At 45.7% G+C, this 27,747-nt stretch overlaps 1 protein-coding gene across 1 annotated transcript in view; it reads left to right on the top strand.

The window, feature by feature from the left end:
- Window positions 1-27,747, top strand: part of APMAP (adipocyte plasma membrane associated protein) — a 200,833-nt gene that overhangs the window by 127,860 nt on the left and 45,226 nt on the right. Inside the window, exon 7 of the mRNA XM_069606882.1 lies at window positions 18,030-18,164. Coding sequence (XP_069462983.1) covers window positions 18,030-18,164 — 135 coding nt within the window. The remainder of the gene's footprint in view (window positions 1-18,029; window positions 18,165-27,747) is intronic.

Below are 27,747 nucleotides of genomic sequence, written 5' to 3'. Positions count from 1 at the left end.
CTGGATAAAAGATCTTCCTGTCAATTTCTAGGGCTTTCACGTCCGACACCCTCCGACACGCTGTTAAACCTAGCAGCATCGCTAGCTTTCCTGAAAGCTGTGAGCGGGAGAGACTATTGTTTTCAGGCCATCTTAGAAATAGTTGAATGATGTCTCGAACGTCCCATAAGACTGCGTACTTGGGTTCCGGCTGCCTCTTCAATTTAATTCCTTTCAGCAGCCAACCGAATGCTGGATGTTCTCCCACCGGGTTACCCTCTACTTTGTCATGCCCCGCCCACAGAGCGGATCTATGCACTCCTAGGGTCCTGTACGCGCAACCTTCCTGGAATCTGGTCGCCAGAAAATTGATAACGTGTACTACAGCTGCAGAAACGGGATCCAAAGCCTGACCTGCATACCATTGTGACCAACTGTCCCATACTGAACTGTAGCTCCTAATGGTGGAAGGCACCCTGGAGTATGACAGTCTGCAGCAAGCTGTGAAATGCCTGGAAACTCCCATCTCTTCCTGAAACCCTGCAGGCTATGAAGCGTAGTGATCCCTCCTCCATCAGCGGGTGATGCTGACCGGCTGGGTTGATGAGAAGGTCCGGATGATGCAGGACTATCCTCGAGGGGGGGTGTGGGGGGGTGTGGGGGAATCCGAAGAAAGTTCCATCGCTATTGGAAACCAAGGCTGGGACTTCCAGAATGGGATGATCAGCACTAACTCTGCTTCTTCCCTGCAAACTTTCGCTACAACCCTCGTGATCATGATGAACGGCAGGAACGTGTACTGAACTGCCCCGGACCATGTCTGGAGGAATGCATCTGTACCTGCTGCACCCGGGTCCATCCCCCAGCTGAAAAAATTGCGCGTCTGCGTGTTCAGTCTGGATGCAAATCGGTCTGTATCTAGGGGTCCCCATGATTCTTGAAACGTGTGAAATACTTGAGGTAGTAGCCTCCAGTCGCTGGAGTCTACCAGATATCTAGAGTTCCAGTATGCAATGCTGTTCTGCGTTCCCAGAAAATACTCTGCTGCTACTGCTATCTGAGGCTGGAGGCAATAGTGCCTGAAATACTTCGCCAGTTCTGCTAGCATCTTCGATCTGCGGGAGTTTATACTGAGAGCAGCCGCTCGATAGGTGGAGTAGAGTATCCTCAGGACTACCAGAAAGGGAGAGGTTCATGGGACTTGTAGTGGTGGAGCAAAAGAGACTTGAGTTTAAACTTTTAAACCTAGTATTTTTCCTTTCTTGATGTTCCAAGCAGAAAATCCCTGTTTAAATGTTTAAAGTTTTGAAATGCTGGATTGGCAGCAATAAAGAAAGTATAGTATAATGCTCGCCTCCTGTCTTCTCATAGAATTCTTTGACCACAGCCAAAGTGTCAAAATGTATTCTTGTACCAAGTATGCATTTGAACCCATTTCCTGTGTGGTTTTGGAAATTATTATTTTTGATGGAATGTATTGACTTTTGACGGTGAAGATGGACAGCTGTGCCACTATTGTTTTGGGTGCTTTCAAAAGCAGCATTCAAGGTGACACCATTGGCCTAATTGACAAAGCTTTGTTTTGGAAAAAATTGGTACATGCCAGTGAGCGTCTTTCATTTGCACCTGCTGCATGATACCCCATTCGCAAATCCTAAAACTGGATTAAATCTGGAGATGCCTCGAGAATGTGTGAAAGGCCTTTGAACAAGGGTTTGTAGTTCACATTTGCACATGAGCACTTGAGATGCTTCTGACATCGCTACATTTTCCCAGTCCATACCTTTTGAAATCGGGCCCCATATCATTAAATTGATCTTTCCATGCCTCTTAAGTGCATTTTCTTTTAACCAAATATGAAAACTGTGCTGCTTACTTTATTGATTTATTTATATTTCAGACAAAAGCTTCATCATTGAGAAAGAAGCTTGAATTATATTCACTCATGTTCTAAGGCATTGATGTACTATCCTAATTTGTTCATTAGAAGCATATTACACTAGTCATAAAGTAGCTAGGATCATGCACTCTGGGTTGCAATAAAAATACTGATTTATAAAGTAGAGGCAAAGCATTCGTAATTAATTGAAGCAACGTGTTCTTAATATACAACAGTAATGCAACCTCTCTGCATTAATAGGCCACATTTGTGGAAATAAGCATTTCAGTTTACTTTTCATGCAAGACTGCTGGCTGTGAAGTGGTCAAATGCAGTCTGCTTTCTGTCCTCCATTTTACAGAGAACACAATATAGATTAGGGAAACATCTAATAAGTTAAGCAACATTACTGTGAGTTATACTGTGGACTACTGTTATTTGCATGGTTTTCCGGCACTCCAGGACAGGGAGTGTTTGGTTAGTGGATACAGCTGGAATATGCGAGATACTTTTGAAGCTGTGTTAATTCTTGCAATTTGGAAGTAATGGGCTACTGTGAGCAGGTCTGTTTTTAGGTGCCCTGTGTCAAGGGCATAGAGGCGGGTGTATCCTAATGGGAATCTAATGTGCCCATAATGCTAGGGTTCATTGGCAGGAGTGGTGGTATGTAAGATGGCTGTAGCAGTGTAGAGGTCTCTTGTTTTGGTGTATGTAGGGAGGGATTTTAAATTGCTGTGTGAATGGCATAATTGGTCTGCGTATGGTGTGTTTGGGGGAGAAGAATAGTATTAGTGTTGAGCAAAACAATCCATACTGTGGGGCAAACATCACTATAGGATGCTAAGGACCAAAATAGGCATGGTGCTTAGGACCAGACTCTGTGGATGTGATAATAAGACAATTGATACCATTGTGGAGCTCTTACTATTATGCTATTGTCTTTTTGGGGCACGACCAGCCTTTTCTGGACCCAACACCACATTCTAAGGGGTGTATAGGTTCATTATACATTTTCCCATCCTCCCAATTGGGCTCTGTGTATCCCAACGCGTGTTTCCTCTGACTGGGAACAGGTATACTTTCTAAATGAAGGACATTCCCTCTGACTCTACAGAAAGCCTCCCTAATGAGACTGCATTCTGCAATTAAACTTTGCAATTCAGATTGATCCTTAATGTCAAGTTGTTCTTGGTCATTTTGAACCCATTCTATCTTTCCAGCTGGAGTCTGTGCAGGGTCCGAAATCTCAGGTGAATTTTGAGGTTTACGTCTCGGTGTCACAGGCTGAGACCTTGCTGCAGAATTACTTTTTTGTTACCAAGTAAGAATCCTCCTCAGAGGATCTGAAGTGTTGGACTCTAGTGCCAACATCTCTAGATCAGTGCTTTTTATGCAAACTGCCTGGAAACATTAGACATTCACGGTGAGACTTGCAGGTAGAATTTAGGAGCTTGTGAGGGGTTCCATTATCAAGGTTACTAAAACTTTGGCGAGTCTCTGCATACACCTGTAGGGTGACAAATGTCTGGTTCACCAGTGTCATGCTGGGAGGGATTTTAAGGCCTTTGATATACATACCACCCTTTATAATATTTTCTAATATTCAAAGGTATTGAGTTATAAATGTTACACTGTCTTTCAAAGCCACAATGGACACTAATGTTGCATTTGCTTTAACTCTTGGGTTCTACAGCAGACGAGAAGGCTGCATCGGACTTTACTACTCCACCTTCTTGACAAAAGGCTAACTTGACAGATGAAACTCCTATGGTTTTACCCTTGGTCATTGTCTATGTGGCCCTTAAGCCCCACATAGACAATTACCAATGCCTTGGAATTCAGGGGCTTGCTAGAGCTAGGCTTCTGCTTGACAGTAAGTAGGTGCACCACTAACCCTATTGTGATGTGTGGAGAATGAAGGGGGTTTGTCTCTTCTCTGCAGGTGGGGGGCACTCCCTTTGGGGCTAGGGAGATGAGCCAGCTCCTGCAAAGACCCTCCCTAGCGGTATGGGCAAGTGGACCATCAATGGAAGTGACTCCCCCTTAGTGGACAAAGGCTTCCATTCCAACGAGGAAGTCCCTAGACCCAATACCAGATCTGCATATATGTGACTGCCTGCAATGAAGATCAATATGTCTTCCTTATGTTGCGCTTCAGGCAATGTGGGAATAAAACAGCCATACCAAAAAAGAACAGATGTCTTTTTAAAAAGAGACTTGCATGTTACTGGGACGAGTAGCTCTTGTTAGGAGATAGAATATGGTATGCAAGGGAAGCTACTTAAGTGATTACGCCTTGGAGAGGCCTAGCAGAATTAAGTTGCGGATCCTGAAACTTTTGGAAAGGCAAGGAATGCCAGAGTATGATGCTGGAGAGCCTTCTCAATCAAATATTTTTTCAAAAGTACTAGCCCAATAAGACCCAACCCAATAAAGATTGGGAGTCAACGCTTTTTTGCTGTGCACAATGTCTATGGGAAAATTAATAGGGACTAGGCCGAAAGTGCTTTTTTTTTTTTACGTTTTTATTTTTTAACAAATTCTTCCCAAAATGTCCTTTCCAGGGGAACTGTGCGTACAAAATTTTTGGCAAATTCATTTTACAAGTAAGCCACACTATAATATATATTTATGTATGTCCACACACTCACAAAACCTTATAAGACGACCGCACTCAGAGGCACCACTACAAAGCACAAAAAATGCTGGATCAATACTGTAAAGCCAGGAGGGGGGTGTCTGTATTCCTGCTCTCTATATGGCAGAGGAGAGGCACAGAGGACCCGAACCAAAATTCTATATAGGGTAGCGCTGGTCGAGCAATCAAGGCCTAGCTTCTCAGGAGATGATGCAGGCTGGTTCTTAAGTACAGGGTAGTCCCCAAGCACCCACAAGGGAATGTCCGCACACTGTATTATTTAAAACACAGTCTTTATATAATTAATATTCAAGGTTATGTACAATATCACGATAACTCACTTTGTACTCGGTTATCTATAATGGCAAATATACAGTTCTGTGTGGTACCATAATTACTATTAGATCTCTTTAAAGTGCATCAACTGTACGGTTAAATGGCACACAAATCAATACGAGGAAAGCAGTTGGTTAGAACAAGTGGCAGAATACTGGCACCGCTACCTAGACACAGTTCTGTGTGGAACCCCAGTTTCTCTTCAGCTTCTGAACACTAATTCTAGCAGTGAGAGGCGCCCAGATATACTAGTTGATCTCCCATTCATTCTGCTGGGTCACACTCAGATAACCAATCGGTCAGAAGGGCATTCATGCAGGCAGGCATCCATTCAGGTGCATAGTGCATTCAGGCCATTCACTTCTCTGCAGACACTCGCAACAATGTATGTGTATTGGGACAAGTACCCAGCCATTCAACACTCCACACTGCATTCATGCCAGTTTCAGGCAGGGCTGTCTCAGTCATTGTGTCAAACACCAGATACTAGACATCCACAACACAGAATGCGTATTAGTCACACACTCCATTCTCCCAGGTCCCACCCACAGGGTGTACCCACAACATACAGTCACGGGGAAAGCTCCAGCCAGTCTGGCCTGGACTTCACAACAATACCATATATGGAACTTCCACCCAACAGCCAGTCAGGGGGAAGGGACAAAGTCAGGGCTTCCCAGGACTTTGTGAAAAACAAGGTAACAGGCAGTAGAAAGCAAGAGGCCACAGGGGCCATCTTGTTTCATATCAGGAATCAACTGATTCCAATGGCAGGGCCTGGGTATCCCAAAATGGAGGATACTCCGAGCACCTGTCAAATTCAGCATGGAGCTGCCACCAGCCCATACCCTGCTCTGTGGGCCACACACAGGTGCCCAGTATCATACACTAGGGGCACAGGGTTGTATCCCCACCCACGGGTGCCATAAGGGTATCCCATGGGTCTGTACACCAAACCAAAAGAGAGCTGCACCGCCAGGAGTCCCACATGAACTCCTGCATGGAAAACACGACAGAACACATGATAAAAACGGTAAATGACAAGGATATGGAATCCCTGTCCCTCCAATACATTTCCAGCATCACAAATACATTTAACATTTATTTCAATATAGCAGTGGCAGGGAGCATTGTATTTCGCACCACAAGGTGCTTGATCACACAAGTATACATAATTCATCCCAGAATAAATATGCAACCAGTCCTTTGTCCATTGCGAATGCATGCAATGTTACCCTTTCCTGGCTGGAAAGACCACAAACGGCGGCCTTCTTGTGCTACATTACATATCAATACACACAACCCACATAAACAAAATAGGTTTGGTGAGCACACAATAAATATGGCATATACCTAACACAATTAAAAATTGTGACTAGTGAAAAGAATTCACAGTCCATGCATACTATTTTGCAATAGCTTCCCATAATAAATGTCATGCAAAATGCCAATATGTAAATTGTGACGGTGCAGACATCGGAGACAGACACAGGCATGTTGGTTTGCTTGATGCGCCTTTAAAAGAAAGGGGATTGGGAAAATTCCTAACTTTCCCTAAGCCTAAAAGGGGTTTCCCTACCTCAACAAAACTAGCTAATATCAGTGTCAGAATGTCCAAAATAAAGTTCTCCGTCCTGTGTCCTAAACCTAATCTGACCCTCGCACTATAAACTCAACAGAACTGTGCCAAAGAGGAAACAGATGTCTCTTGGCTGATTTCCTCCAGCCTTAGTTTGTGGTTTCCAAAATGAAAGTTATAACAACAAAGAAGTTCAAGGGAGTTGCTCTCCTTCCCTTTTATAGTCACTATGGTCCCAGGTAATGGCTTTCCTCTTTGTCCAACTTTAGGTTGATTCACAGTCTTGGTTTATTCTCCTGCCAGGATCTGTGTGAACCTATTGCTTGCAGAGGTTATTTTGATAGCCTGGATTCCTTGCCGGGCATCCCACTGGCTCACAGCCTTGTTGTACTCTCATGTCAAGGTCTGTGTCTTTTCAGTTGTCCAGTGTACCTAGTTCACTAAACTGCCAAGTGCTTTCATATGTATTAGTCCCAGATTATGCTGCCTTTTGTTTCCCCTGTATCTTAGGTTTTTCTTTTGTCAAATATTGTTAGCTGCTTTGGTGTCTTGGATGCTGTGATGTTTCTTTGGGCTTGTAACATTCATGTGGGGTTATTTTATACCCCCTTTCAGCCTAGTCATTCCCTCTTTTCTTTTGAGGGCCCGATCCCACTCTCCCCCTGCGGTACCTTCTTAGATGGCTCCATAGCACGGCTCACCTCCACACCGCTTAGACTGTCCCAGCAGGCTTTCAGGGATGCTGTCGCTCTTCCTCCACTCGGCACCGCTGGCATCAGCTAATGAAGACCCCGTTCTCTGGGCTCCTTTTCTGTTCCGCTCAGTACCGCTATGAACCGGAGGAGCAGTGGCATTCCGGGCTCCCCCTCCACTCTCCCGAATCCTGACATGTCTCTCCCTGTCTGTGACAGTACTACTCCTCCTCTGGCCGCACGCGTTTACTGGGGGCCACAAAGCGGGCTACCATTCTCCAGCCCATCTTCCAATCTTTGTTTCCTTCCCCGTCTTTCTCTTCTCTGGTCGTGAAGCCTTGCTGTAATTTACATTACGTTCTTGGTTATTCATTTCTCTGCATTCTCTCTGCCTCAGTCTGCCTCTACTACTTCTTTGTTCTGGACCACTGCTGCCACTTCTATTGGTGCTTGATCGGTCATCCCTTCTTATTACATTTCTGAAAAACAACTAGAACGTTGATGGCGGATCTTCTGCTTGTTCCTTTCCACCCCCTTGAGGCCACCTTGTCCCAGTATTGAAGTCATTGTTTTCTAAACGATTTGTTTTACTATTTTTCATTACAGTACTTACTGTACCTCTTACTGGTACTATCTTACACAAACACATGGATTTTGATAATGTGTAAGGATTTAGAATGGGTGCTGTAGTCTTTTGAGGAAATGCCTATGTTTGGGAATGGGGGTGGGAATTCTTCTCCTAATAAAATGGACGACATCCTCCGATTCGTCACATACCCTTCCCCATAGGACAGAAGCTCTCCCATTTGAGACTGAGGATAGATTCTTTATGGAAGTGCTTACCAATGTTATTTCCCACGATGAAATGGGTGCATCTTCCCCCAAAATCATCATCTTCCCATCTATCAACTGTTGAATAGGTGGAGTGGGTACTATTAAGCTAACTTAAGATTTTATTAAAGTTTGGGAAATCCATCCGTATAATTCTTTCTTCAGCAAGACCTGGCATTACAGCTATATTAATGGTTTCTTCCTGGTCCCGGATCTTAGTTATTACTGGGGTTCAGTGGTATATTTCTTGATCCCCATGTACACAGGTGATTTGAATAGGGTCGCTTCCTATTAGTTCTTCAGGGTTAGAGTTTGGGCCAAAGGGAACAAGGGGAAAAATAGTCATTCAGAGCCCTTGAATTTCTGAATGATACAAGTCAACACAGGCAGAGTAAGTGCATACGATACAATTAACAGTGTAGATAACAGCTAATGGGTCTGATGACGATTCTGCAGTCTTTCCAAACCCCTCAGTACATAGCCGGTCATCACTTAACAGTGCGAAAACAATGCTCCTTCTGGGAATGATGGCATCCTGTATTTATCTAGTGCCACACGGCCGAATGCGCATGCGTCCAATGCAAGAGTGGCTAGCAAAACAATGGTTACAAGCAAGCAATCTAAGGGACGATCTAGTGGTGGTGGTTTCAGAACCCCTGGTTCAATCGCTGCAGTAGTGGACCAAGGACAACCTATTTAGGGAAAAACCTTTCAACACGCCTTCTATCGAAGCCACTCTTACAACAGACGTATCCCTAACAGAGTGGGGAGCACATTTTCTCCATCATACTGCACACGGAGTGTGGACACAGAAGCTAGTGCACAAGACTGTCCTCATGCTGGCAGACAGCACCACAGCCATGTTCTACTTAAACAGGGGGGGGGGGCGGACACATTCTCCAGGGCTATCCAAACTAGCCCAGAACATTTGGCTGTGGGAACTAAAACAAAACGTGTTTCTCCTGGCACAACATGTTCCAGGGGAACTCCATTCCCTGGCAGACAATGTAACCTGGAGAGAGTGAGACCTTTTCCCACTCTAATGTATTTTTCTGTGATTTGGACTCTGTTTCTTTTGAATTTGGAGTCTGACAAACTCCATAGGCATCATCTTTACATTGCGACACAGCACACCTTCAGTGCAGTGACACAGGGAAGTTTCTTAGAATTCCCAAAGGTTTAAATATCTTCTCTTGGTGAAACTACTGTTTCCAAGAGCAGTGAAGTGAAATTGACTTTACTTAAATTTTTTAACTTTCGAGACCCAGCACACACTATCTTAAAATAGGATGCTGGAGGGGTTACTTAGTATCCCCTTTGTCTAGTTTCTCATGTAACATTTATGTTACCCTTTCTACAATTAATAGCTGGTGGCAGTGGTTTAATTTTTCTGCCATTGTGTGTTTTTACTGCAGGCTGCAATTGCCTAGGGGTGCCTATTTTGTCAAAATGGCCCCAGTCTTTTTTCGCCATTTCTTGTTGGAAAGGTCCTTCTTGAAATGTACTCTGCGCGCCAAACCAGGTTTGGTCCTTTTGTTTGTTTTTGTCTTTGGCAGGATTCACTGCTGAAGCCCGCCTCTGGCTCCAGCATGTCTGACAGGGGCAGAAAGTGGGGGAGGTGCCCAAAACCTCCTGTGCTTAGTCCCCTTACTTACAGGAATGCACCAAAAGGTGATGGGCCGACTGGCTGTACTCGAAGGACAGCCACCCTGCCGGGTGACTGACAGCTAGGCTGGAATGAATGGGAGAAACCTGCAGAAAAGGCAAGGCTTTTTGGCTTGAAGGCAGAGTCGACCACTGGACGAAGGAATCCGAAGAAGAACTTGAAGAGGACGCCTGCTGCAACTCCTGGGCTGTTGGTTTGCCCGGTGAAGCCTGCTGCTGTGCTGAAACTCCAAATTCGTATCGACAGAGAAGCCCCTGCAAGGACGACTTCGAACCTTGAGTTGGTGGGACCAATCAACTCCAAAGTAAGCCACCTCGGCATCCACTCGAAGCTGGTTGCAATTCCACTGCAGTTGCTGTTGGAAATGAAGAGCCAGGAAGAGGAACACCAGTTTGTGTGCATTGCTTTTAAGCTGGCCAAGAGCTATAGGAAGATCCTCCAGGCTCCCAGGAAGCAGGTCTGATTGAGCCTGAGCCACCTCCACAGAGCGCTGGACCCCAGAAGCAAGGAAAGTCCATCTCGACGGCCAGGAACCGCAGTGTTGCTGTTTGCGGTTGACACGAGGAGCTGAAACACCGAAGTGCCACTTGTTTGAAGATTGACGGTTACTGTCGGTGACCGTCCCATTGCAGTGCAGGAGTCCCCAGAAGCCCTCCCTCTTGTCCCCACGACTGAGGCACAGGAACACCATGATCTGCAGAGCTGCACAGGAACAGAAGTCATCTGCTGCATTTTTCTTCTAACTAAAGGTAGTGTAAAGTCTAAGAGAACGTGCCTCTTGTTGTAGAGTTGCTTGCATCTTCTACTACTCACAAGTCTAACAGCTTGTGGCCCTACATTGATTATTCTTTTTCATCAAAGACTTCTAAAACATTGTGCAAAGGCTTTTCTTACTTACCTACAAGAAGTGCTTCAGCTTATATAGACTTTTGCCCATTAACTTTGGCTTAACCTGTTTCACTGAATGACTCGGGGGATCAAAAAGTATTTGCCTGCTTAAGAATATTTCGAGAAGAAAGAACAAACACCCCGAAACTTCAACTAAGAACCGCAACAACAGAACACACCCCCACAGACAGGTTCAAAGATCGGACCAACACTGAAAGAAGAGACAAATCCCTTTACCTAACTCCATACCTCGCTGAGACCTGCTCACCAGATCGAACCAACGCAACGCCAAAACCAACTACACTGAACAACCTACCAACATCACGAAGAAGGACAAACCCCACCAGATACAACAAGCACACAACTGAAGCAATAACCCCATACATCACCAAAGCAAGAAGAACCCACAACCACGTCCCCTGGAAGACGAACCAGATGAAAACAAAAACCCTAGACTAAACCTAGAAATACTACTCGAGGACGCCGACAACCTGAAACCTGCTCCTGAACAAGATCAGAAAACGACCCTAACAAAAAAAGGCAAACCAAGCTACACCTCTAAACTCCACTGCAATCTAATAAATGCAAGATCTATGTCAAAACACTCTACTGAGATCTTCGACCTACCCGACGACAACGGCATCGACATCCTCTTCATCACAGAAACCTGGCTGGACGACAACTACAAAATCACACTCCAAAGCTGCCTTCCAGCAAACTTTAAATGCCTTCAAATAAACAGGAAAAACAAAAAAGGAGGAGGCATCGCAATAGCATTTAAAGAGCAGCTGAAAATAAGAACAGACGAACCACTCAACATCCCCAACTGCGAGTCCATGGTCATACACCTAACAGCTAGCCCAAAAACCAACATCACATTCATCCTGGTGTACAGACCCCCAACTTATCATGCATCCTTCGTCGACAACTTCATAGAAGCAATAACCAACATAGCCATCAACCACGAACACCTAATCATACTGGGGGACTTCAACATCTGGTTCGAAGACAAGTCATGCCAACTCCCAAAACTCACTGATTGAACAACTCGCCACCATGAAACTATGACAACTAGTAAAAGGGGCAACTCACTCAGCAGGACACACCCTGGACGCATTATTCTCAGAGGAAAAACTCATCACCACGGCACCGCCAATACAAATACTGTGGAGCGACCATCTCATCATCCCATTCGTAATCACTCTGCCTACTCAAGTCTACATCCAACCTCCCAAACTCTCAGCCACCACAAAAAGAAACTGGAAAGACGTCAAAAAAGGCAACCTATTCGAACAACTGGAGTTAACCAAGCCCTCAACAACAGAACTAGACCTAGCTGATGTAGACGCGAAAGCTGAGATATTACACAAATGGATTGCAGATACAAATGACAAGATGGCCCCAGAAAAACCATTCACACCATCAAAAAAGAGAGCAATGGCAAAATGGTTTACCCCACTACTAAGCACCATGAAAAAAGAAAACATAAGATGGAAACGGAATGGAGGAAAGATTACAACCCAGGCAAAAAAACAATGTTCCAGAAGCAAATTGGCGCATACAAGAAGGAAATTCAAAAGGCAAAGAGAAGGCATTATGATGACAGAATCACAAATGCCACCAACACTCAAAAAGAAATGTTCCGTATCATTAAAGAAATGAGAAACCCACCAGGCTGTGATAACTCCCCAACCCCCTCGGAGAAACTATGCAACAACCTTGCAGACCACTTCAAAATGAAAATCAATGACATCCGACAAACCATCCAACAGAGACCAACCAGCCGCGACATACAACCAAACTAACCTAAATCAGAACCGCAGCACAAACTCAATAACTACCCTGAAATATCAGCAGAGGCATTCTCAATGCTGGTAAAACACAGCAAGAAAGCGGGCTCACCGATGGATCCCTGTCCCCCGGACATCTACAAATCAATCCTCGGACAAGGAACACCATCAGAATACTTCAGAAACCTTCTAAATCTATCACTGGCGACAGGAACAGTACCAAGGATCTTCAAATCGGCTTACATCAAACCACTTCTGAAAAACACAAGCGGGGACGTAGATGACCTCTCCAACTACAGACCAATCTCCAACATCCCCTACCCGGCTAAACTCCTCGAAACCTACGTATACAAACTAACCCAAGAATACGTTGAAGAACACCACCTGCTAGACCAAGCTCAAGTCGGCTTCAGACCCACAAGAGGTACAGAAACAGCACTACTATCCATCTTGGATGACCTAAAAACAAACAGACTCCAACACAACATCTGCCCTTATCCTGCTTGACCTCTCCGCAGCCTTCGACACAGTTAGCCATGACACCCTAACCAAAAGACTAGAAGACATAGGCATAACAGACACAGCGCTACGCTGGACTAAATCATTCCTAGCAGACAGAACTGAAACCGTCTGGATCAAACCCTTCAAATCCACCCCACGAGTCAACGACTGTGGAGTACCACAAGGATCCTCACTAACACCACTGTACTTCAACATCTACCAAACCCCAGTAATCGAAATCTTCAAGAAACGCAACATCAAATGCTACAACTATGCAGACGACACTCAAATCATCTACAAGATCAAAGACACCCAAGCCGATCATTCAAACTTAACCGACTGTCTAAGTCTTCAACTGGATGAATGCCAACAACCTGAAAATCAACCCAGGAAAAACCGAAATCATGATCATATCCAAAGACCAAGAGAAGGAAACCGCCATCCCGTGGCCAACGGAAATGGGATCTGCACCATCACCATCTAAGGTAGTAAAAAATCTGGGAGTCCTGATGGACAACACCCTAACCTTAGAACCGCAAATAAACGCAACAGTCAAGAAATGCTTCTTCCTCCTCCACACGGCAAGAAAAATACTACCTTTCCTCTCCTTCACACACAAAACACTCACTATCGTCGGCCTCATCATGTCAAGTATCGACTATGCAAACAGCCTCTACCTCGGTATACCAGAATACCTACTGAAGAAGCTACAACGGATCCAAAACACAGCAGCCAGACTACTCCTCAAACTATCCAGAAGAGAACACATCACCCCGGCCCTAAAAACACTACACTGGCTCCCAGTAAAACAGCGTATCATCTTCAAAACAATGTGCATAACGCACCGGGCAATCTGCGGACAAGGAGCAGAATTCCTACAAAAGAAAATAACAATCTACAAGCCAACGAGACCACTCGGATCAACCAACGAAATCCGACTGGAAAAAAAAACCTTACATCAAGAAGAAACTCGGAGGCACCGCATTCTACCACTTAGCCTCGAAAACATGGAACAACATCCCAAAAGTAATAAGGAACATCAAAGATCACCTTAAATTCAGAAAATTACTAAAAACCTGGCTCTTCAATGCCAGAGACTAAAACCGAAACAACAATAAGACAAATGACTCAACAAAAAAGGACATTGACAAAACCCTAGGATTGACAGAAGTACTCTGAGCACCAGTAGGGCTGACGCTGGACACAGGGGTCCACCTGCGAGACCCAGGGAGACGGAGGCAACAACTCCAGCCAACCCTTACCATCCCCCACCGCCCGTACAGCCACAACTAGGTACCACGGGGCTGTGGAACGGACGAGATACCACCAATCACCACACAATCGGAAGTGTGGACGCTAGCAGCTGCGCTAGTCATTTGGGGGGGGTGAGGAGCATGCAAAGTTATTAAGGGAGCGGGCGGAGGGGACAGCTAAATCCTCAAACGGCCTTGAATGCAAAAAACGGGCACGTACCTCCTGAGGCACAGGGTGTACAAGCATCCTGTCGTGTAAGATTACACGGGCCCAACCGGTTCAATCCAGGATAGAGATACCAACTAACCAATACCACTAACAATTTCCTTCTCTGCATACACCTCTCAAACTCCAAACCAAATGCAACCACAAACCTCCAGCACAGCAAACCGCACGAACTTCACTACACTGCAACAACAAAACAAAAAACACACATAGACTCGCACATCAGCACACGACGACTACCGGCCGCATACACCCCAGGCCCAGCCGACGGAACCGCCGGGCTGAGGCTGCCAACATCACATCACTGCAATCTTGCACTTTTACAGCCTCCACCCACTAACCCACCTCTCCCTCCTTCTTTCAGAGCCGCCAGGGGACCACTCCGGTGGTGATAGTGCGCGGTACAAATGACCTTTAACATTAACATCTTTTGTTTGTTCTAATAACCTTTTCTATGACACTCATCCCAGTACTATTCTAAATGCCAACAGTAATATATCAATGTCCACAGTGTCTTAGCTAATAAAATCAGCTGAGGGTGTAGGAAGTGTCTGTGTGTCATCCCCAATGGGTGTTTGCTGATTTAGAAACTAAGAGTGTGTATTTTGAAGGTATTTGTGTGTTGCTATTATATTGCTCCCTTCTGTAGAAGGTTTATACAAATGACTGGTAAATAAATTAATAATTGTTTTATCTAGAAACTTTGTGCATAAGCGTTTATTTGGATACTTGTCATTGTGAATCTTTGTGCAAACACACTACAGCTCACATTGACCCCTCTTGAGATAAGCCTGGCTGCTCACCCACACTACCAACCTGTGTAGTTCAGACTTCTACCAAAGGTTGGGTCATATTGTCAGGAGGCTAAGGTTGTTGTAGTGCACACAAGGGGTACTACCCAAAATCTTTACCTAACAACGTTGCACTAGGGATAACATTACAAACATGCCCAGTTGACCTCCCTGTTTAAAATTTTAAAAACTTCATGTGCAGTACTCTGCGCCTATCACAAGATATCGGCCTATGCAAAGCATGTGAATCCAAGCAGATGCAATCATCAGAAATCCGATTGCGGTAAGTAATATATGCCATACATATACAGGGCGGTGATGGCCACCCTATAGTTAAGGTGAACATGTGCACATAGACTTTTCCCAAAATGCTATTGCTAATAACATCTGACTTGCTTATAGTCCTCCCCAAACAGGACATTATGGGGAACATTCTTGAAAAGATGAAAAAGTTATTAAGAAAACAAAAAAAGCAGTTTGTCATATTTCCACTCATTTTCCCATAGAGAATTTTTATTTTATTTTTTTAACAGCAGTAGCATGACAACCACTGGGCGTATAGGCACCAAATAAGAAATATTTTGGGCACAAAGCGTTGACATCATTTCCTTTACTGGTTTGGGGTAAAAACATCTAGTCGTTTTTAAAATATTTGACAGAGAAATGGTGCCGCCTGCTCCTAAAAACCTTTATATATCTCCCAAGGTGCTTTGCAGCTGAGCGGTTTTTCAGAAATGGAAAACCTGCCATTTTTCGCCCATATTCCATAGCTAATAACTTTTAACTCGCTGGATGAAATTTTCCCAAGCAAAGGTTATTGGTAATAGTTTGTCAAAACATACAAAAGTTATTTAGAAAACAAAGCAATCACAGTTTTCGGCATTCGCTCATTCATTTTCCCCATAGAGAAAAGAATGCGATTTTTAAACAGCTGCAGTGCGAAAACCACTGGGTGGATTTGGACCAAATAAGAAATGCGTGTTAATGCCGGGGAAAGCTGAAAAGTAATTCAGAGGAGGAAAAAGGATGCAAGCACATCAGGCTAGAGGTCGGGAGTGGGAAATAAGACACCATGTGAAGTTGGAGATTTGGGGGTTGTTTAGACTTCCAGTTAAGGGTAGAACATTTTCGGTTTATCTAGCGAAGACTGCCATAATCCTGCAAGATTAATGTGACCACGCATAAAAAAGCACACTCGGAAACAAATGCGTGTGTCACAAAGTGATAGGGGGTAATGGGAGAGGTTTAAGGAAGGAAAAGACAATTAAGAGGACTGGGGGGGGGGGCTTAGAAAAAAGGAGAAACACATGCTGTGACGATGGGGGGAGACCTTTTTAAAAAGTTTTTTTCCCATTATCGTGGGAATCTGCAAACCCACACCCTACAGCTGTAACTTCTGTTTTCAGAAATTACTGAAATTATTCCTAGAATAAGGAGTTAGGAAAGAAAGGTTTAACATCTGCAGCACCTAAATCTACTAATAAGGGGCAATGGGTTTTTGGTAACAAATTATAATGGTGTGACATGGCCAGGGTACATGGCTAGTGGGCCCTAAAGAAAGCTATTGGTGCAACATGTATAATGGCCAAGGCCAAAATCCATGGCTACTGTCTAGTGAGACCTCAAGAAACATGTACAGAGGGTATGGTCGAAAAGCCATGGCTCGTGGACCCGAAAAAGAAATCTATTGGCGCAACATGTACAGTGGCCGTTAACAAAGGCCATGGCAGTGGGACCTGAGGAAACTATAGTATAACAAAATCCTTGAAATTTAGTGAAGTTTGGAAGTGATAACCATCTTAACTCTGCGTCCCCTTATTAAGCCCATGAACACATCCATATATAACAGAAGAGATTCCCAATGACGTACAAAATGGCATCATGGGCGACGCTGAGTTAAGATGGTCATCACTTCCCATGTTAATTGGTGGCTCCCATGAAGAACGATCAATACACCAGTCCCCTCAATCCTACGTTTACAGGAATGGAGCATTTAATAACACACATCACCATATGTACATTTGATGTACATCAATGTGCACATCCGCCATACGTTGAAAAGTGTATGATGGCTTGCGATATGTTGTAATTTTATAGAAAACCACATTACATTGAAGCATCCCTCCTTATCGAAGTCTCTCTACCTCTTTGGCATAAACATAAATACCTTCCCTCTGCCCAATAGGCATGTGAGAATCTCAAACAGCATTCCAGAAACTCAATTTAAAAGACAGGCTACTTAACACACCCACATGCAAATTGCTTGTAAAAAGGAAAATGCACTTTTAGCGTTTGTTTGTTAGATTCCCCTCAGTAGTATTTCTGTTGCATTAATGTGAAAAATTGAGTACATTTGTCATTTTCAGACAACTTAAGGTTGGGAAAATGGGTAGTAGTTAATAACCCTTTCCATCGATTCTGGTTCAGCACCAGTAACTAAACTCTGCTTGTGGGTGCAACTAGGAAATGTCTTCATTTAACTTTTTCTAGGGATGTACATAATGAGATATCCTTTTGGATCTTTTACTTGTGCTAGACTGATATGTTAAAATCAACTTCTCAACAGTCTGTTACCTTGTTCTAGTAATTCATATCTGGTCCTGTAAACATTTATTTTGACGGAGACAGTGCTGCTGCGTTGCCATTTTGAAACATGTCTTTAGAGAGTGTTGGCTGTCACCCTCTGTACAGTTTCTACCTTTTAATTATGTGACAATACCCGAAAAGCCATCTAAGGGTTGGGTGTATTCGTTTTCTGCCACTTGATAGGTTAAAAGGGCTGCCTGGTGACATGACATTAAGATACTTCGCTTTGCTCCAGAAAGGCCTTTTTCATATTTCATTTCTGCTTTCCCAGCCACGGTTCCCCAAAAATGTATACATGTGTTCGTATTAGCTGTAAATTAGTTGGAATATAGACACAATGGGCTAAAGTGGCTCTCATGCATTCATTTATAATGGTTTCTTTCCTGTTTTACAGCTTATTCGAATATGACACTGTAACAAAAGAAGTGAAGGTATTGATGGTTGGCTTGAGGTTCCCAAATGGAGTCCAGCTGTCTCCTGCGGAAGACTTTTTAGTTGTGGCTGAAACAACAATGGCAAGAATAAGGAGGTGCGTACATTCTGATATCGGATCTATGTGATCAATGCGGAAAATAAAATTAGAATCCCAAAATATGGATTTCTTTTTTAAATATATTTTTTTACCCCTTTTTTACCGCATATATAACCAGATGGAGACCCCTGCACCACCCCAATAGCCCTCCACCTTTATTAACCTACCCCACTCTCATATATATTTCAGAAATTCTGTATTTTGGGATTCGAAATTACTTCATTCTCTAGTTTGGTATGATCCCCTGATATCAGGGCAAACATGTTTTTCTACAAAGGGATTCGGAGGAGCACATTTGTTCTTCATGGATAGCCTTCGTTATAGCTGGTGACTCGATCACGTCTGATTCCGTTTGCTATTTAACTGCCTCTATTTTTTATTTATGTGGAATGGTTTCAAACCAACCATTCACACTAATCATTCAACATCTTTACAAATATATTTTAAAATTTCAATTGCGATTATTAAACACTTTAGGCGTTTTCACAAATTTGAAGTAGGAGAGAGTTTTTGCCATAGTGTTATTACTTCAATTGTCAGTTAGATTTCATACCTGTTCAATAGTCTACCCCAGAAAAACTCATTAGATAAGGCAATCTGACCTTTTAGTAAATGGCAATATAGATCTGCCTCAATGCCCTGGTTTACGCATTCGATAAATAAGTGGCATAAAGAATCCATCACGCCAGGCCCTTAGAACAGCCCACATATCGTATGTTTTCTCAAGATCTTTTTCCAGAGGCCACTATTTAAAGTATATCAGGATTATTGAAGCAAATTTCCGTGAAAATATGATGGATAAGTCTATCAGAGGATCCTTCTAAAACTAAAATATTTTTAGGTACTCAATTGTAGATTATTGTGCTTACCAAAAAGTCATAATTTAATGAAAGGTATTACTTTTCTGCTTTCTATTTTATGTATTTAAGTATTATAGCTGGGCTCATTAGAGCATCTGATAACGTATGTCAGTCAGAAACCCATCACAAGTGGAAGTAAATAGATTTAAATCTACATTCTTACTCTAAGATCTCCTTCGAAGAATACAATGTAATGAGGTCCCCTTACCAAAGTCCCTTTCCTTAATTAAGCCTGGCCAAGTGAATTTCATGTTAAGTGCATTGGAAAGGAAGATGGAAGAACTAAGGTGGTCTTCCAAAATCTTCCTTCCAGAGTCAGGAGCCAGTCATAGGAATTGTGCAATCTGATCTCCCTTACATATAAAATAGTAGGGTCCACGTATTGCCTGTAGGCTTTGATGAGAGGAGATAATGACAATCCCTCATTTTTCCCATCACCCCCCCAACATAGTCATTAAAGGGCAAGATGTTCCACACTATTTTCTCATGAACTCCAGATTCTGACATAACCAAAAAAAATACAAAATGATTACTTATCAAGTTTTATTTGCCCACGCATCAAAACAAGCAACCCTTTTTTTCTTAGAAGGAAATGTCAAGAGCCTTGATTTTTCTCAATATTAATCTCTAGAGCATTTAGTTTAGAGCTATCCCAAATTGCGCTCAAACATCTGAGAGCCTATGGGGGAGTGGAGGATCTTGTGAAACAAAACGACATCTGAGTTGGCAAGCCAATTTGTATGGTTGTCTTATATTTTTGGGGGTATTTTTTTATATGGCTCCTGGTTTTCTGGTATTTATTTCTACTAAATTTCTGTCTGTATGTATCCATAGATATTTACTTAACATGTTATCTGTAGTTATCTGCATTTTTGTTTTGCACTGTAAAATTTGACATTGGCGCTTGCATGGCAGTAAACGGAGCCACAGGCAGCTGAGCTCCTACATGTTCCATTTTCACCTTTAATACAATTGGGGGTTCTATTTGCTTAAAATCATATTTGAAACCTGTAGAACGTGAACCTAAAAATCACATCACATTTTTTCCACAACGTTTCCAAAAATGGCCACAATTGCAAAGACCATTTACTTTTTTTTCGTGCAAACTATGCCACTCATGGATTTGGACCGCAACCAAAAGATTAATCTCTGTTCTCTAATGTATCGACAAATGCATACACAAACCAACACACTCACATACTTGCTTATATGTTAAAAGAAAAAAATACCGACATACAAGCACAAACTGAACTTGCACACTAAGCAAAGTTCCATTTTAACCTTTCAAACAAACAGATGGTCTTTAAAATCAAATTAAGTATTCTGTGATTGATTACTACTGAACTGAGCTGCATATCTGAAGTGTGACCTGATTTTAAAGAGAAATCACCTAATTTCTTTACACTCTGCATGCTTTATTTGTGCACTCCGTTGGCTTTCAATGTAGTGATGATAAGATAGGGAAAGACCAACAAGAGATACCTTTCCATTTTTTTCCAAATAAATGCTGACAAGACAAACATTGATTTCCGTCTGTATTTGTGTCAAAATCTGTAAACACAAAAGAGCCTGATTGTTTACAAAATAAACTGTTTCCCCCAAATCTGCCATACACAAAAGGAAAAGGCGTTGACCTAAAATAAATCTCCAGTTATGGAATTAGCCTGTAATAAATTAATTTGATTCTCTAGCATGGGGTCTGCCATGGGTTCACATGCTCATGAATATTCCCCGTCGTCGGGCTGGGAATCCTGAGTAAAAGAAAAACAGTTTCAGTTTAGTTTCCAAACTGTCTTTCTCCTATAAACCAAGCACTGAGCTCTGGATCATACTGCCCCCAGCCAATGACTGCCCTCTCCCTAAGCCTCTCCTTAGGCAGCCAGCTTCAGATTTTTACTGCACATTCAAGTATTGGGAGTCCTCGCGTTTTGCTCTTTGAGCTTTGTGTTTTTTTCGTGCTTTTTTTGGTAGGAAATCTGTTTTTCGATCAATTGATCCTGTGTGCTCCATTGTTTAAACATCCGATTAACGTGGACCCGTTTTTCAGCTACTTTCATCGCCCCTCAAGAGCAGACATCATTGAGTGTTCTTCTTGGAAGCTTCTAGAAGTTCATCAGGCCTACACTGAGCCGGACCATGCCGGAGGCGAAGAAAGGATCTTCCCTTTTCAAGCTGTGCACCAGCTGCGGTTTGTGGAATGTCTTCACGGATGACCAGCATTCAGAGTGCCTGTATTGTCTACACCCGACGCATAAGAAAGAAGATTGTGAGTTTTGCTGTGGCTTCTCCAAGCGCACAATGAAGGATCGACGCATCCGGTTGGCGACGTGGCTCAAGGCCAGGGCCTCTACCCTGGGTGGTTCACAGAGGCATGCCTCTTCCGGATCCAACCAATCTGAGCGGGCTTTTATGTCCTTTTGAGGGCGCCCCATCCATGGGGGCCCAAGACAAGGCCAAGCACTGCAGGTCTGCTTCCATCTGGGTCCCTGCGCAAGCATGTCCTGCGACGGTCAGGGTGTGTTCGTCTGCCTCGATCTCCAGCTCTTCCTCCAAGAGAAAGTCAGCTACCCTAGGGAAGCTGCGGGAGAAACCGGAGAAGACCAAACAGGACAAGGTGTCCAACCTGCCCGTGAAGGCCCGGGTTATCCAGGCCAAGACATCCTCTTCCATCGAGATGGTTGCTGCCGCCGTCTCATAGGTGAAAGGGGCTGAACCGGTCCAGTGTGCCCTTCCTCCCAGGCGAGCTTCGGCCAAACTGGTAGAAAAGACTCCAGAGAAGAGGATGGCGGAACGTAGCCCGGGACCGACACCTTAGGACCTGAAGAACAGGGTGTGGGGGTGCAAAGGTGCAGGGGGCTGGGGGGAGTCCAGGGCATAGACATTTCTTTGTCCGACGAGGAGTAGATACTTTCCGTCCACACCATCCAGGGTGGTGACGACGCCAACGACGAGAACATTGAAGCGCACGGTGGAGGTGACGACAACGTCTACGGGGATGACGACATGGACGTTGGGCCCAGTGACCCCGTTCCCCAGGTGCCCCCTGAGAGACCCGTCGCAGGATAACCTCTCGACACTCCACACGCTGGTGTCAGAGATTCAGAGGAGGATGCCGACGGCGCCACCAGCAGTGACCACGTTGACACCGGAGCAACCTCTGGCGAAGAAGGAGACACCCTACACCTCCATTCCAGCTGTCGCTCCCCTCCCCCTGGGGGGACGGGGAACGACACGGTGACAACTGACGCAGACGATAACAACGGGATGGGAGAACCTGCATCACTGCTGCAGAGAGCTTCTCCACCAGACAAAGTGGGATCCTTGCATTCCATGCTCACCTGTGCGTCAGTGCGTCAGATCTTTTCCAACTCACCCCGGAGGAGACGGAGGGCTTCCTGTATCATTGCCGGAAGGCGAAGAGGACGACCATCCTGTCAGTACCGCTCCTGGATGACGTCTGGGATGAGGGGCTGGCACTGCTGAGGAACCCCCCTTCAGCCCCAGCGAAGAGAGACCGACTTGAAAAGAAGTCCCGGGTTCCGGGAGTCTGCGCCCAAATATCTGCAGTCTCAACCATCACTGGACCTGGTGGTCCTGGTGGCAACCATGAAGAAATCGTAAAACTCGTCTTCTTCATCTACACCCCCGGACAACGAGAGGAAGGAACTGGATTCAATGGGTAGAAAGGTTATCTACTTGGCGGCGGCGACGGTCAAGGCAGCCAACGCCCTAGCAATCGTGGCAAGATACGACCGGGAGCTTTGGTACAAGACGACTCTGTTCCTGGATTTCCTCCCCGATGACAAACGGGTTGAGACTTTGGAGATCCTCCAGGAAGGCGAGGCGGCGTCGGACCATGCCATTACGATGGCCCTCGACATTGTGGACATGTGTTTCCGCCAGATGGGAAACAGGGTTTGCCTTCGCCGTCGTGGCTAGATCAAGGCCACCAACTTTCGATAAGAGGTCCAGACGAGGGTCCTGGACATGCTTTTCGACTGAGGCAACCTTTTCGGTAAGGCCGTCGATTAATCCCTCTAGGCCATCAAGACCGACACGGAGACGGCCCGTGCCTTGGGCACTCTACAACAACACCAGACGTCCTTTCGTTCCTCAGGAGAGAAGTCTGGCAGGTCTTTGAAGGGTTTCAGCAGGGGCTCATCCTCTTACCGCTAACCCTCCTGTTCCTCGACCTAGGAAGCCAACAGGGGTCGCTCCAAGGCCTTCAGAGGTGGCCACCGTCATCGTCAAAGCTCCCATGGTGGTGCACCGGCCTCCAAGCAGGACTAAAGTGGCCAAGACGTCAGGGGCCCCCCACCCCTGCACTCCGGTGGGAGGCCAGCTGGCGGACGTAGACAGCGTGTGGGAGGCCGGCTGACGGCCTTGGTCAGCGTGTGGGAGACCATCTCCACCAATCTATGGGTGCTAGATGCTCTCGTCCATGGACACACTTTGGAGTTTCAACGGAAGTGTGCGCGAATACCACCGGTGGCCCGACAGGAAAAACACACCGCTTGGCTGCTGCTGGAGGTTCGAACCTTGTTAAGAAAAGGGGCGATAGAGCTGGTTCCAAAGCGACCGGGGGCTGGAGACCCATTCTCGACATGCGACGACTCAAGTTCATAAAGTCCCAGAAGTTCTGAATGGTCATGCTGCAGCAAGTGCTCGGCCAGTTGGAGGAGGGTGACTTTCTGTCATTGGATCTAGAGGATGCGTACTTACACGTCCCCATTCACGAAAAGAATTGCAAGTTCTTGCGCTTCGTCGTACAAGGGAAGCATTACCAGTTCAAGGCTCTCCCCTTCAGACTGTAGTCAGCGCCCAGCGTCTTCACCAAGTGCCTGGCTCCGGTGGCGGCCATCTACGACTGCAGGGGATTCATGTGTATCCGTACCTGAACGACTGGCTCATCCGGGCCAAGTCAAGGGACATCGCCGTCGATCACACGACAAAGACAGACAGACTTCTGACAGACCTGGTGATCTTGGTGAACTATGCAAAGTCCTGCTTGACTCAATCGAGTGGTATGCAGTGAGGATCGCCACGGTGAGGACCATCAATGGGATTCGGCTCTGCAGATTGTGGATGTGTCCACTCCTGGAGTTCCTCGACGCCCGTTGGGTCCAGGTGTCAGGAGGCTTCCAGAACAGGATTGCACTCAACGAGGAGTTCCGTCGAGTGGTAAATTGGTGGGGTTTTCGCTCCAACATCGCCGGTGGCATGAAATTCCAGAGCCCCCCCGTACCAGCAGACGGTCACGACAGATGCTTCCCTGGAAGGGTGGGGAGCCCACACTGACCGTCTTCACGCCAGAGGCCTGTGGCTGCTGGAAGAGAAGATGCTTCACATCAACGTACTGGAACTACGGGCTGTGTTTTGGGCCCCTGGCTCGTTTCTGCCATCCCTCAAGGGCAAAGTGGTGAGGGTCTTCACGGACAATACCACCACAGTGTTTTACATCCGGAATCGGGGGGGCACCAGATCCCCAGCGCTCTCCAAAGAGGCGCAGGACTTGTGGCACTGGGCCGTCGCCCAGGGGATGTTCCTCATTCCATTTCACCTGGCAGGAGTTAAGACCACTGTTGCCGACTCTCTCAGCAGGGAGCTGTGCTCTTGCCACGAGTGGGAGCTTCGGCAGGATCAAGTGGACATACTTTTCCTCAAATGGTGCAGTCCGCAGATCGATCGGTTTGTGACGGCGAAGAACACCAAGTACCAGAGGTTCGCCAGCAGGTTTCCCCATCCGGGTGCATGGGGGACGCATTCGCCTTCCCTTGGCAAAGCCAGTTTCTGTACACGTTCCCTCCGTTGCCGCTGCTACTACGAGTAATCATTCAACTCAAACGGTGCCAGTGCAGGATGATCCTCGTCGCACCAGCGTGGCTGAGGCAAATCTGGTACCTGTACCTTCTCAGCATGTCAGCGTCCCCTCCAGTCAACCTGCCAGTGGTCGCAGATCTTCTCGCCAGGGAAGGAGGCACAATCCTGCAGCACGACCCAGGATCGCTGAACCTGAAGGGCTGGCTCCTGCAGCATTAGAGTTTGGTGGGTACGAGCTGCTTGGAAGTCCTCGCCAAGGCCAGAGCGTCATCAACTCTGAAGTGTTACGGATACAAATGGAAGCGTTTCGTGACCTGGTGCCGGTCGCAGAAGATTAACCCTCTAAGGTTCATGGCCCCCCAAGTCCTTCTGTATTTGTTGTCGTTGGCTAAGTCGGGGCTGGCACATGCCTCCATCAAGGTGCATCTGCTGCTACACCAGATCTCCAGGACAGTCTTCTGTTTGGTCACACCGTCTATTGAAGGAATTCATCAAAGGACTGTTCCGTTCGTTCCCGCTGGTGAAGGCTCCTGTCCTGCCGTGGGAACTCATTGTGGTGCTGAATAGGTTCATGGGGGCCCCATTTCAGCCAATACATCGGGCTCCGCTTATGTTTCAGTCTTGGAAGATAGCTTTCCTCGTGGCCGTCACCTCTGCCAGGAGAGTAGGTGAGATCCAAGCGTTGTCCTGCAAGCAGCCTTACTTGACTTTCCACAAGACGAGGGTGGGGCTGCGGATGCACTCCTCCTTCATGCCCAAGGGTCTTGGTGGAAATTCATCTCAAAGAGCCCTTGGTGTTACCTGTGTTTTTTCTGACGCCTTACTCGCCGGTGTTGGGCAAAGTTTGTATGAAGTACCCTCTGGGAACATTACAAACAACTCTGACTACGGGTATTGGAAACCCAACCTTTGGTATAAGCTTGGACTACACAGTTTTGGAGGCGTGTTGAGCAGCCAGGATTATCAAGAGGGGTCAATGTGAGCTGTAGTGGAGTTACACAGAGATTTACAGTTACAAGTATTCAAATAAACTTTCACTCCAATTTTTTGAACCATTATTAATTTATCAGTCAGTTAGAATAAGCCTTCTTCAGAAGGGGGCAATATAACAGTAACACTCAAATATACTTCATGAAATACACATTCTTAATATCTCTAAATCAGTAGATACCTGTCATGTCCTCTGTCATGTCCAATCGCTCATCTACTACTGTTCCCAGTTCCCACATGCACTCTCAACAGCAGCGACAGCAGCAGCGGCACAGCCGCAGAGGTTTCCCGGCTGGTGGACCATTGTCTTTGCGCCCCTTTCCATGGTGGCGGTTGCCATGGCGACTCCTTCACGCTCCGCGGCGAAACAAGGGCGTATGGAACCCACGCATCACATGCCCGGAAGACGCCTGCAACACCAATCCCTGTCTGCGTTGCGTTCCATCTGACACGCAGCTGCGGTCACGTGACCACGTCACATGACCACGCTCGTATTTAAAAAGGGCGAGCAAACGCGGAAACATTGCTTCACAGCTTCTTCACGGAGAACTGCTTGGCGTTTTGGATTACTCTTGTTATTCACGTACTACCTTGATCACGGAACGTTTGCTTGGACTGTCTTTTGGATTTTCCCTACCTGGGTTTTGGCGTGCTCTCTGATTACCTGGACTTTTGACCGCTGGCTTGGATACTGGACTTGGTACTTGGATTTCCCTGTCTCCAGTTCTGTCTTTTGGCTTCTGACCTCGGATTGTGTTTTGGATTGATCACGGATTATGTTCTTGTTCCATACCTAACTCCGGTGTCTCCCGGAGTGCCATCAGAACACCTCAGCCTGCCGCTGCTGTCAGCATACTATCTATCTACGCCTACAGCTTCCCACCTGCCCACTATAGGTAAACTGCTGTTACATTGTCACTACTGGCCCTACCATTCTTGTCAATTATCACTGCTTAACATAACCCTTCATTGCCTTACAGTGGTCAGGGGGTTCTTCGGGCGTTCCCGTTTCCAGGCTGGCGACACTCTACACCTTGTGGCCTCAAAGATTGCTCGAGTAGTGTTTTTGCTCTTACTCGTGTGGCACTTGGGGACGGAGGTGGTATTTATCTACACGACCATCAAGTCAGAACAATACCCTTTTGGGATGGCCCACAGACACTACCTACACCCACAGGTGACTTCAATTGCTAGGCTGCTGGGGGACATTAATATATCACTGTTGCATTTAGGATCATATAGTAATGAGTCAAAGGTTATTTAGAACATATGAGACCCCAAATATTCTTAAGCAGGCAAATACTTTTGGATCCCCCCAGAAAGAGTTATTCAGTACAATATGCTAAGCCAAAGTCAATGGGCAAAAGTCTTATGTAGGATGAAGGGCCTCTGGTAAATGGAAAAGTCTCTGCACAATGTTTCAGAAGTCTTTGAAGAAAAGAAGAATCAAATGAAGGGCCACAAGCTGATTAGACTTGTGATTAGAAGATGCAAGCAAGTTCTCTCAGACTTTGTACAGTACCTTTTTAAAATGAAGAAAACATCCAGCAGATAACTCCTGTTCCTATGCAGCTCTGCAGGTCTCACTGTTCCTGTGCCCCAGTCGTGGGGACAAGAGGGAGGATGTTGGGGGACTCCTGCAATGCACTGGGATGGTCAAAACTTGCAACCGGCAAACTTCGCTTTCAGTGGCTGTTCAGTGTTTCAGCCCCTCGCGTCTACCGCAAATAGCAACACCATGGTTCCTGGCTGTCGAGATGGACTTTCCTTGCTTCTGGGGTCCCGCACTCTGTTGAGGGATCTCAGGCTGCGTCAGTCCTGCTTTCTGGGAGTCAGGAGGATCTTCCTGGAGCTCTTGGACAGCTTAAAAGCTGGTGTTCCTCTCCCTGGCTATACGGTTTCCAGCAGCA

This window comes from Ambystoma mexicanum, chromosome 4p, assembly GCF_040938575.1.
Source record: "Ambystoma mexicanum isolate Mex_15411 chromosome 4p, UKY_AmexF1_1, whole genome shotgun sequence".
In the NCBI taxonomy this organism is placed as follows: Eukaryota; Metazoa; Chordata; class Amphibia; order Caudata; family Ambystomatidae; genus Ambystoma; species Ambystoma mexicanum.
The sequence above is the reverse complement of the archived record's forward strand: the minus strand, read 5'-3'. Positions and strand labels throughout refer to the sequence as shown.